General features: G+C 43.8%; 1 protein-coding gene across 1 annotated transcript; it reads left to right on the top strand.

Annotated features, from left to right (window-relative positions):
- The first annotated feature begins 740 nt into the window (after positions 1-740).
- dera (deoxyribose-phosphate aldolase (putative)) lies at positions 741-12768 on the top strand. Its single transcript, XM_085252179.1, has 9 exons — positions 741-977; positions 6685-6782; positions 6994-7141; positions 8216-8311; positions 8404-8538; positions 8837-8965; positions 11134-11246; positions 12268-12417; positions 12498-12768. The coding sequence occupies exons 1-9, from the start codon at positions 947-949 to the stop codon at positions 12552-12554; spliced, it is 957 nt and encodes a 318-aa protein (XP_085108305.1). The 5' UTR covers positions 741-946; the 3' UTR covers positions 12555-12768.
- The last annotated feature ends 245 nt before the right edge of the window (positions 12769-13013 follow it).

Raw genomic sequence — 13013 nt, 5'->3', positions numbered from 1 at the left:
ATTAATAGCACCTTTAGAAATGTATTTACTTATAAAACTGGTGATGCATTCAAAACTTATTGGGGAACAACAATGAAATATAGTGGGAACACTTGACATGGTCACCTGAACATTTAACACAGCCCAATTCCACCCATTCTCACAGCTAGGAGGACTGAGGCTTCTTCGTCCTGGGCGTTGGATCCTGCCAGGGGCCTGAAGGTGGGCCTTTGCTCTAAGCCGACTGGCATAGAACTCGACCAGGAGGCTGCGCTCTCACTGGTGGCGCACCCACAGCGGTGGCAGTGGGCGCCACTCTCTTATAAAATTAATTTGATACATAGAAAAAAAACTGAACAAGTGAAGCATTGTGAATACCTGAATGCACCGTACTATATAAATATTCAGACCCTAGGAATCATATTTCCAGCTGAATTCAGAATTTGCTTTGGGGGTTTTGAATTAATTTAGTGGTTTGATTGCAGTACATCAGTTTCATGTCTTGCACTTGAACTATGTTAAACTGCACTGTCCCTTTTAAATAAAATAAATTCAAGTTGATTTGAATATATGTGACAAAATTAGGATTTATTTTGTGTATCCATTCTGCAATTGAAACGTCATTAAAAGCCTGCGCTACACTGACATCTGGTGGAGGGTCAGGCAAACAGGAAAGGTAAATGAAAACTAGTTCATGTCAGTGCTGCTTTTATTTTGAAAGTGTGACTTTTATTTGTGTAGACGTGCAGGTGAATCCTCATGTCGGATGCAAAGAGAAAGATTAATAGCACATGCCGCTGCGCTCTGAAATATCTTCCGTTTCTTTTGTCACACACAAACTTCTACCCTCGTTGGCGTTTGACTTTCCTACGAAGAACACATCCGGGCATTTTGAGCGCACTTCATACGTATTTTGGCTGCGACTGATGACGAAGTTCACAAACGACAGCGTTCTCTGTGGCGAAACATGTCACCCAGAAATCCGGGTACGACGCTCGGTAAGTAAACGCATGTACGGGCAGAACGTCCGCAGTAATCGTGCTCCCACGTTACCGTGACCCAATAGCACGATGATTTTGTTACCAAGGAATATTCACGTCGTCATTTTGCTTTGCGCAGGATTTCACGCTGAAACTTTGAGTGTACGATGCTAAGTTAGGACAGGTGAAGTCAGTGAAGCAGTTAGAGGTGACTGACCCTGAGAGCACGGATGTTACTGCACACTAACAAATAGAACCGGAACAAGCAAAGGAAGCGTTTTAATCCTGCTTTCCGACGTGTAGCTAGTTTTTACTGAGCAATCATGTGACAGCTGGCTCTACTGTGTAATTGAATACTCATGAGGTCTGATTAAGACCTAACACAGCACTGCGGTCTGCTGACAGTTTGTTTCGGACTAGAAAGAAGAGCACGTGGGTTTACCTCGTGACACTACAAAAGTTTAAAGAATGACAAAGTTGATTTATATTCTATATTTCCACAAATGTCCTGCTGTTATTATTCTTCCCACTCACTCCTTCTGTGATTTGACGATGGCCACCTCAACATCTACACAGTACACTTTAAGTAACCTGCGCTCAGAGTGGATGTTTGTCAGTCCAACCAGAGTCACCTGTGAGGCACCTGCACCTGTACTCTAGTGTATTTGTAAGGGATGAGCACAGAGGTCGTATCTGATGTATGAACATGAGATCAGGTCAGAATGAATCCAGACGTGTCACAGGTTAACCTGGCGGTCACATTAACAGTTGGTGTTTTCTGACATTTGTTGAGCTGATGGAAAAGTTGCATCTGAAATTATGTGACATAAAAAAACACGTTACTCTTTATGCCCGCTGCTCTTCTGCAGTGCTACATGCTAAAGTAACATGAGCACAGCTTATAGACACCTGACTATGGTGCTATACATTATGCATACATTTCATTGTCTTGTGTCTTTCATCTCTTTGTATTTGATAGGCCCTTGTGACTGACAGACCATTTACTCAAGTAAAGTACAGATACCTGAAAATTCTACTTAAGTATAGTAACTAAGTACTTCCCACCTCTACAAATATGTTTAAAACAACGACTGATGAAAAACTCAGCATTTTCATTCTTTCAGACTGTTGGTGTGCCACAGAAAACAATCCGACACTACCATAAGGGAAAACACTTAAGCCCTTTTCCCATTAGTACCTACTCAGATTGACTGGTTTCCATTACCTAATGTGTGTGGTTGTTGTTATAGCAACGTGACCATTGTCCCATGACGTAATTGGTACACAAACACTACAAGAAAGGAGGTCGTCGACGTGAGGATACACCTGCTGCTCGGTGTGTCTTTTTGTCACACTCGGGGACCGTGGCGTTGTTTTTGTAGCCTTTCCTTCGTTGCCTGGGTTCAACAATGGTGCTTTTGATTTTCATGAACAAGACGCTCTCATGACTCACCGAGTGATGCCACTGACTAGCCAATCAGTGGCATGCAGTCTGATGACATCACATTTTAGTACCTGCTTGCATCACTTTGTAACCCCAGGTGAGCAGGTAATATATTAGTACCTCATACCAGGTACTATGACCAACTGCAAAACCCTGAAAATCGCAGCGAATCATGGCGAGTCGATCTTAGTAGGTACTAATTAGGGCTGCCACAAACGATTATTTTGATAGTCGACTAGTCACCGATTATTTTTGCGATTAGTCGACTAATCAGATCATCATCCATTGGACGTAAAACTACAGCTTATTGCACCGGCAGCATCTGCTCTTATATAACTATCATTAGCTTACAGCTTTAAGTGTGTAAGGTCTGTGCTAACTAAAAATAAAGACAAGATGATAGTTTATTACATTTTAATGAAATTTGCAGATTGTTTCGGTGAAGTTTAATAAACTCCTTGCTATCTAAACTATAACAGGACACCGGAGTAAATTCTGGAGCATCTCACACTTCTGATAATCAGCTGTCTGCTTGATGTTTATTCAGCTGTGTAAAAACTATAACATTAATCTCAGCCAAACCGATTTACTCAGGAACAAATAAAATACTGAAAAAGCCAAACAATAACATTTTTAAGTTATCTAAGTGACTCATATATCGTGTTTAACCTGAGTAGACAAAGACAGGCTTTCTAACACGTGTGGGGTCCGGTGTTATCCCCGGCTCGAGTGAGCCTAGCCCCCGGCTAGCTATCAAGCTGGTGGGTAACAGACGTCTCCGAAAACGTCGGAGCACTTTTGAAAATATGCGGTGTCTTGATAAACTGAGCAGATATTTGAGGTTTACACAGCTACATTCTTGCCTGAAAATATCTTAAGTCCTGCCATCTTCTGTTTCAGTGCGTTATTACACTCTTAAATCCTACTACTTATTTCTTACAAAGCTTCAAACGACGCGTCGACTATTAAATTAGTCGTCGATGAATTTGATAGTCGACTAATCGTGGCAGCCCTAGTTCTAATGGAAGGGTACAGGCAGGGTGTTGGTGTTGATTGCCCGGATCTTGTTCTTTCCAAGAGCGAGCATTCCCAAGATCTTGGGTATTTGGTGGTTTCGGCTCCTCTTCATGGTTCCCATTCACCTGCAAGATTCTAAGGTACTTGTAGCCGTCCTCAGTCTGCAGTGTCACCTACTGGTAGTACAATCCCCTCATTTCTGACCATTTTTTTGTCTCTTTGTTGCTCCAACTGCACGTCTCCAATATGAAAGAAATTCTCATGTCGTTTCTGTAGAGCCTCATTCACTCCCAGCATACAGCTTGAAGCCATCCATGTTAGGGCTGCAGCTATTGATTATTTGAGTAAATAAGTTTGATTATTCCATCGATTATTTTGATAACAAATACTTTGGTCTTATTAATGAGCAATAATAAATATTCAAACGATGAAAAACGGAGGTCTTTCAGAATAAACTATTCATTGTATGGTTTACCTCAACTTACTCTAAGACTTACCGTATTTTTCGGACCATAAGGCACTTTAAGCAAAACAAAACAGTCAGATAAGTCAAACTTTACTCAGCTCATTCTTCTTGCTTCCTCCACTTCTGTACCATTGATTCATTAATGTTGAATTCTCTGCAGCTGCTCTATTCCATGTTGTTGCAGTACATTAATGACTAACCTCATATTGTGGATGGATTATCTCAGTTGTTCTCCCGACTGAAGTTTGGTCCGTTTACAGCATCCTGCCATGCGATTGCATTTGTCTCTAACTAGGGCTGCTCAATTATGGCAAAAATGATAATCACGATTATTTTCACTGACATTGAGATCTCGATTATTTGACGATATTTATTTAACAATAACAATGTGTTGAATAATGACTTTAAAGATTGTAAAAAAATAATATAAAATAGTGTGCAAATACTGATAACAGTGCAAATGTTTGCAATATAAAAAATAATTGAAAATGTAAACATTAATGTTTAGTGAACTTTGCAGTGTTGCTCTGTGGTGCAGCTACGACACTGTAGCAAAGTTTACACACTGTGTCTAATTGATCCACGTCTGACTGAACCCATAATGTTTCCACACCACTGGAGCTTTTTTTTTTTACCTCTTTTCAACCAACTGCAGTCACTCTCCAAATAACTTCTGCTTAGCTTTCCGAGCTTCCCTCTGGTCCTCTTAATCAGCGGTCCCCAACCCTCGGACCGGTACCGGTCGGTGAGTCGTTTGGTACCGGGCCGCGAGAGTTGAGGCTCAGGTGTGAAATGTCTGGTTTTCAGGGTTTTTATCGGTTTTCAGCGTTATTTTGTTATCGTCTTTATCGTTGACTCGGTTTTCCTCGGTCTTTTCACGTGTGTTATGAATAAATTTCATTTTTTTCGGTACCGGTACTAGTTTTATTTTGTTGTATTTATCCGCGACACCTTAAAGGCCGGTCCATGAAAATATTGTCGGGCATAAACCGGTCCGTGGCACAAAAAAGGTTGGAGACCGCTGCTCTTAATTGTTGTGACGCGTGTTCGAAATGCAGAGAGGTGCGTTCGATTTGCCACACGGAGCAGTGTGAGAGTAAAGCAAGAGGGAGGGGCTAATAATCGGCTCAGTCACTTTTAATGATCGTTGAAAGCCCAGATTGTAATCGAGATTAAAATTCGATTAATTGAGCAGCCCTATCTCTAACCATCGGGAACCCTCACGTTAACTTTTATCGAGTGGAAAAAAAGTTAGCATTCAACCTCCAGCTTCACTGTTTATGCTATGCTAACATAGCTGTGTTGCTAGCCACACGTAGCACATCATTATATAGCAGCTAGCCAACTTCAGTAACCCTACAAACGTCACTGCTGTTTAGTTTTCCGTCTTCATTTATGTTGGAAGTGATAGCAGAGCTGTACGTTTGAATGCTTCAGAAATCTCTCAGTCAGAACATGCTATATCATGTTTAGGTGGAAGCTAGCGAGCTAACTTCCTGCTAACTTCTAACTAAATGTAATAAATCCTGTTTTCATGGATGCCTGGATGTTAAACTTAATTGTTACACCTGGTAAAGCAGCAAAGCTGATCGTTTTATTAAAGATGAAAGACTTTAGACAGTTTTAACTCTCAGTGATGCTGCAGTGTTTGTTTGACTAATGGCGTCAGACTTAAACACCAGATTGTTCCAGTATTACTGAGTCTCCAGCCTTTGGCGGCTGTTCTCATGTTGTTCCCCTGATGCTGAGTTTCTACCTTGTATGGCTCAAAGCTGACTTACTCTCCTGGTTTCTCTCTGGTGTTCCTCTTTGGGGCAGATAGCTGTGAGTCTTTGTAAGATTCAAGCTTCTTTGTCACGTGCATAGTTATACAGATGTAACACGCAGTGAAACGCTCCTCAACTGTGCAAAAAAGAGAGACAGAACTTTATATACAGTGAATGAGTATTTACAAAGAGGACATTATGTGCAGCAAGTGGGTGGCATTATATAAATAAAGATAAGAGGCCTCACATACAACAGTTTGTTGTGCTTAGACACCTCATGCTCACGTCCCTCTGTGCTGCTTTGATCTCTGCCTCTGGTATCGAGAGGACATCTGATTGAAATACTGTTGAAATCTCCCAATTCTTTGAATCTTTGGGCTGAAGGAAGGACAATACTCGGTGTATTTATGCTCAATCAACAATCATTTATTTCCATACAATTCAATACTTAAGAGCATAAGGACCATCATGATGGGGAGACATGCCTGAAGAGGGTCACAGCAAGTCTCAAAATGGTGACGGGTTGCTCAGCTTTTTATAGTCTCTAGTGGCCCCCATCTAGTCGTAAAAGCCAAAACATCACATTCTTTCTCTGTTACAGCGCCTAAGTTACGACCTCGGCAGTTGTTTCTCTGCTTTCTGTAAGGTGGGGGTGTGGAATGTGGTCTGTCTATCTCCCCTGTCTTAGACACAGAGTCTCCTTCTCTTCATGATTCAACAATAGAACATGTCAAGAAAACAGTGTAACACATTCCCAGCCGATCAAGGATACAGAGTGATGCACATTTATCTAATGAACTAATATGTGAATATGTTCTGTTAACTCAAAAGTATAATGAGAACTACACTACATACAGCTCACACACTCTATATTAAAGGGTATAATATGATCTACAGCAGTATTCTAATTCAACTACTTTGATTACATATATAAGGTAACATATGATAACAGAATAATATCACAATACTCTCTGTGTGTTTCAGCCACTTTAATAAAGTGAGTTTGTTTCTGTTCTTCTGTGTTCATAACAGACCTGGAAAGGATATCCAAAGTGAGAGTGAACACACAGGCTGTGTTGAAGAGGGCTCAGTTTATCCAAAGACAGAAGATCCCCAAGAAACAGTGGCAGGTGAGCTGTGCTGTAAGCTGTGGTGCACGATGACAACAAGCCCACGCTGTCTTAACTTGTAACACCAAAATGCATTTATGTGTACGTACATGTAAGCACACCTCTGTGGTCATAGACAGTATTAACTATAAGGCGGGTTTCAGGGCTACATTTTTAACATGTCTCACGGTGTATCCTTCTCTGAGCGCTGTTTCCTTGTGTGTCCTTGCAGGCTGCGTGGCTGCTGAAGGCCGCGACCCTGATCGACCTGACCACTCTGGCCGGAGACGATACGGCCTCCAACGTGCACAGGCTCTGTTTGAAAGCTATCCAGCCAGTTCGATATGACCTGCTCAAGAAGCTTGATATGCACGACAAAGGTCCGCCCTCACGTCTGTCAGGAAAACTGATAAAATGAAAACAAGCGTTAGTGTCATAAAATAATTATTAGTAAATAATGAGCTAGCGTATCCTGTCACGATAGCTTCAGTGGTGCTTAGTATTAATTCTCAACGTCTCTCTGCTGTTTTGAATATTGTTGTGTTGAGCATCATTAGTGTAAAAGGAATCACAACAAATTTGTATTCATTTGCAGTTTTCCCAAATCATGCCAGCAAAATCCCGTCGGCATCACGTGAGAAACAAGTAACAGCTGTTTCCATGTTACGATTTCACCTATCAGGACATAATGTGTAAATCACAGGTCGCAACATCGGACAAATATAATCCTGCATCAACAAAAAGCCGTGAAATGTATTTATTTAACACAAACAAAAAGTCGTGTGTGGCAAAACTAACCTTACTTTAAAAGCAGATTTTCCTGTTTGCTGAGAAACAAAATAACCATTAACCGTTGTTGCTGCGTCCCAGTCAAAGTCCAGATCAGGGACGTGACGGGTCATTAATTCTAAAAGAACCTCTGAGAGCCTCTAACACCGGGCTCACTGGATGAAATAAAAAGATATTACACGTGCATTTTAAGTTTAATCACGTTCATCGTTAATCCCATAATGTTTGAAACGTGCGTTACTCTGCACACACAGTGTTGGTCTTTATTAGTGTCCACGTCTCTGTGCAGAACAGGGTTACACATCACTGTGGTTACGCGCTCATGTTCCAGTTTGCTCTGACAAAGACGCACAGCTGCTTTTTCCCTTTAAAGCCAGTGTGAACAGAGCGTTGGTGGTGAGGACGGCTGTCGCTCATTTATTCACAGACAAAGTCAAACACAGGAGGCTTTGAACCATTAACATCTCACAACCGCATGAATTCAAATGTTTTATTTACCTTTTTCTGCTACCATGATCTCATTGATCAGTTTTATCATCCTATTTGTCATCGTTACCTGATGAGTAAGCATGCCAGACTGCTCAGACACTAGTCCGCCTGCAGAGGGAGCCACAGGCCAGTTTATCACCACGTTTCTTCTTCTTTGCTCTGATCCCTGATGTCAGGCGTGACAACAGCAGCGGTGTGTGTGTATCCATCTCGTGTGACTGATGCTGTCGGAGCACTTAAAGCAGCCGACTCCAGCCTTCCTGTCGCCTCAGGTAAGTCGTAGCTATGGCAACCCTGTGTGTGTAATATAGAAAATGAAAGGCTTGTGCTGCCTGGGCTCCACTGTGTTATCTGTTTCTCCCAGTGGCCACTGGCTTCCCAGCTGGCCAGACTCCACTGGAGACCCGCCTGCAGGAAGTGCGCATAGCAGTGAGTGACGGCGCGACGGAGATCGACATCGTCATCAACAGGATGCTGGCCATTACAGGACAGTGGGAAGGTATGCTGCAGCCTCACTGTCGTTACTGTGGTTGTATGGAAGGATCTGTGTGTTGAATACTGATGTCTGAGCCTGTAGTAAGAGTTTAATACGTGATGAAATGCCAGTTACAAAACAAACCATCGACTAATCCAGTAATCCGCCCGTTTCCTGTCACTTCTGTCTGCGTCATGAGGGCAGCAGAGAAGGTGAGGCCTCCCTCCCTCAGTGTCGTCCCCCCCCCCCCACACACACACACACACACATGGGCGTGCACTGAACACGTCAAGTGATTTCAGTTTCGTGTCTCCCTCTGCAGCCATGTACGACGAGATCCGTCAGTTTCGGGAGGCTTGTGGCCCCGCCCACATGAAGACCATCCTGGCTGTCGGAGAGCTCGGCTCGTTCACCAACGTCTACAGAGCCAGCATGGTCGCCATGATGGCTGGTCAGTCTCACAGCAGTGTGTGTGTGTGTGTGTGTGTGTGTTCATCTGATAGTTTAATTACACTTTCTAGTGAAGCTGATCATAAAATAAAAACTGCATGGTTCCAGCTTTATATTTGTTTTCTGTTAGTAATTTCAGTTTAAAGACGAGCAGGTTGGGCTGTGGATGTAATAACAAAGCACTGTGTTAATGAAACGCTGCATGTATGAAGCTTCTTTACTCCATGGAGGCCTTTTACAGATGCAACTCAGTCTGTCAAGCTCGATTTAAGGTTTTACGACATGTTTAGCGGCGTCTACAGAGTGTGAGGTCACTGGGCTGTAGTTTATATTTGCTAACTGCTGAGAGAACCAGTAACCCACTGTGTGTGGGGTCATTTACTGCCTCTGGCTGCAACAGCATCCCATCCACTTTCACTTCCTGTTGCTCGAGCTGTTCGTCGTTCTTTGTCTCGCTGCACTAAAATGTGAAAGTCTGTCTGTAGCTGTGATGTTCAGGTTTGTATAAATGAGTGAGGGGGGGGGAGTCTAACAGAGATTTCTGAGAGTTTGCTGATGTTGGGATTCCCAGTCGTGCTTTGGTAAGAAATGTTGTGTTTGTAGTGTGATGCATGTAGCAGCTGCTTATGATGTTTGGGGGGAAAGACAGTTTTATTCCATTAAATGATTGCATGTTGCAGACGTCTGCTCTCTGCTCTGCCAACAGAGAGATGGAGGGAACTATTAGCAGCTACGAGCCGACCCGGTGATGTCGTGTCCTGCACAAGACTAAACTTTAAACACGTATCACACAGTTACGTCTATGACCGTTGTTGAGAACAGGGCTCCATGATGTAAATGAGCCTTTATACATGCAGGCTTCATGTCCACGTAACGCTGGGTTCATGGTTTTGATCAAAGGTGTGAAATCATAAAGATTTTTCGGCAGAGTCACAGATGCCCTTTGGGCTCGCAGCAGGAAAGGCCTCCAGTGTAAACTCGCTCTCCAGGCTCTTCACTCTGACAGCTGTTAAATGACTGAGACTAGCTTACAGAATAAGTTGATACACAGGATCTCAGACCCGTGTTTTCATTGGTCAACTGTTCTGTCGTGTCAAATGAAGCACGTGGTCACACAGGCTGTATGACAGTAGCATGTTGATCTGCTCCTAACTCTGCTTTAATAACAGCTGATCTGCACTCACTGCCTGCATACCTGCAGCGTATGTAGAAACATTTACGCCATGTAACAAAAATTGCTGACACGCACGCACACGGGCGCATGTGCACGCACGCATCCACACAGGCACACGTGCACGCACGCGAGCGTGCTTAACCAGCCGTCACACAGGCACACGTGCACGCACACAGGCACACACAGGCACACACACAGGCACACGTGCACACACACAGTAAGCCGATTACGGACCTAAATTGTCAGGCGCTCTGATAGAGATCGTCATTAAAATACATTGCTTTTGTCACCACACTTGCTCCTTAATCTCCTCTTGTTCCTATGAATTGCATATGAGATTCCTGAAATTGAATGATAATTTTACCTATTAATCTCTGATATAGCCTTTTTTACCCCGCCGTTCCCCGCCAGTATCTCCCTGCCCACGCAAATGAATAGAGCTTCATTACCGCCACCCACATTTAATAACCGTTATCCATTATCTGGTAATTAAGACTCCGTATAACGAATCTTAAGGATTACGCCAGTTTGAGAAAGAGGGGAGAGAAACTGAAAAAATACATATAACATGTCTTTAATGAACTGTAAAATTTCCATCTTGTTCTGTTCGGTAATGAACGGTCATTATAACTCAGGGAGGCAGGAGGGCGGCGCCTCTTTTTTCTGCCCCTGCAGTTTGTGGGTAATCTGTTAAACTGCGTCATTTCATCTTCTATTTTTATCAGTCTAGCTGATAAAATATAATTGGCTGTGAAGGAAGGCGAGGAAAGAAATAATGATTTTTATTGATGAGCATTAAGCTGTCGTTTGTTGCAGCAGCTTACGCTTTTCTCCGGCCGCGCTGTCGGTGCAGTCGACCTGCATGGGAACGCCGGCCTCGAGCCGTTTGTCGTCCCGTCGGACAAATTTGAAGTCGAAACCCGACAGCTGAGCGATGCAACATAACCTCAGTACGTGCTTTTGTTGAAGACATCTCATCTGTTCCAACACGGCAGGTTCAGACTTCATCAAGACGTCTACAGGGAAGGAGGCTGTCAATGCTACTTACCCTGTTGCCATAGTGATGGTGAGAGCCATCCGTGACTACTTCATGAGTACGGGCCACAAGGTACAGTGGGCGTGAACACTCACTGACTGTAGAACAGTTACTACATTTATTATGTTCATGAAACCAGCATCACGTTCACTGTGACTGATGGACGGAAAGTCTTTGACATGGAAAGAAGTACTTGTCATGTGTTGTATGAGCAGCTCGAGTACTCGAGTAGATGAGAAGCATTTTATCAAACAGCAGGAACTTAATTCTGCTCAGTTTCATTAAGATGCAGCAAAAATCTTAATGTAAACATTTACATGGCAGCGCTGCAAGACAGGTTGAGTCACCATGACGTGCGTCTACATCAATAACCGATCGTAGGCCAGTCGAGGCTCGCCACAGTGTGCTCTCTGTATTTAGTGTCAAAACGGACGGTTTTGATTTTAGTGCTGTGGAACCAGGTTCAAGCAAAGTTCCTCAGATTAAAACACTCTTTATTAGTTACACCGTGTTAGTTCTGACCTGCTTTTGCCTTCAGAACTTTATTGTCAGTGTTGCGACAAACAACTACTACTGAAAAAGTACCAGGTACTGTGACCTAATGGAAAACCCCGCAAACCGTGGCGATCTGAGCTGAGTAGGTACTGATGGACCAGTAGAGCCCCTGGTCCATCAGTAACCCTGTCCCCCTGCCATGTGAAAGCCGGCAGGGGGACAGGGTTACTGATGGACCAGGGGCTCTACTGGTCCATCAGTAACCCTGTCCCCCTGCCATGTGAAAGCCGGCAGGGGGACAGGGTTGTACTGATGGACCAGGGGCTCTACTGTGTGAAAACTGGCAGGGTTGAAGTCACCAAAGATGGAACCTCGGGTGCTGAGTCTGTAGCCGGGCTCTGGCAGAGTGGATAATGTCGCAGCAGAGGGAGGAACGTAAACAGCCACAGAGGTCACATGGGTCCAACTGCTGGTTGACGCATGTGCACGTAACATTTTTTAGGCATGTGTATTTCCAAGTACCACCTTTGTAGATGTGTCATCGTGCTCCAAGTGTGTTGTGTGTTTTATTGACACACGTGTGCATGCCTTCTTTTAGGTGGGCTTTAAGCCAGCAGGGGGCATCCGAACAGCTGAAGAGTCTTTGGTTTGGCTGACTCTTATCAAAGAAGAGCTGGGTGATGATTGGCTCTGTCCCGGCCTGTTTCGCCTGGGAGCCAGCAGCCTATTGGCTGACATTGAGAGGCAGGTGGGTACGCAGTAAGCACGCAGTAGATGTGACATGTCTTGTTTTACACAAGGTTTTTACAGATGTTTTTGCTTGGACAGATTTATCATCAGGTGACTGGACAGTATGCAGCGTATCATGAGCTTCCCATGGCTTGAATTCACCTGCTTCACGTTTTAAAGAGAAGCTCAGAAGATCCACACGAGCCTCATTCGTAAATCTGCTGCTCCTTCAAGGTGCTTTCAGTGTCCTGATGAATAACCCAGCTGGTAATTTAAAGCTTGAAGCGAAGAATGTGATGAAGATCAAAGTTTTTTACTTGTTATAATTTAACAATCGCACTTCATAAAATAAACACGGAGTGGAAAAACAGTTTGTTTCCTGTTTATTCTTATAAATGGGGGCGATCGTGGCTCAAGAGTTGGGTGTTCGTCTTGTAACCGGAAGGATGCTGGTTGGAGCCCCGGCTCGGACAGTCTCGGTCGTTGTGTCCTTGGGCAAGACACTTCACCTACCACCTACTGGTGTTGGCCAGAGGGGCGATGGTGCGATATGGCAGCCTCGCTTCTGTCAGTCTGCCCCAGGGCAGCTGTGGCTACGACTGTAGCTGCCTCCAC

The sequence above is a fragment of the Mchenga conophoros genome, linkage group LG17 (assembly GCF_057382185.1).
Source record: "Mchenga conophoros isolate Kocher_MC1m ecotype Shallow Benthic linkage group LG17, M_conophoros_male_GT1.1, whole genome shotgun sequence".
Classification (NCBI taxonomy): domain Eukaryota; kingdom Metazoa; phylum Chordata; class Actinopteri; order Cichliformes; family Cichlidae; genus Mchenga; species Mchenga conophoros.
The sequence above is the reverse complement of the archived record's forward strand: the minus strand, read 5'-3'. Positions and strand labels throughout refer to the sequence as shown.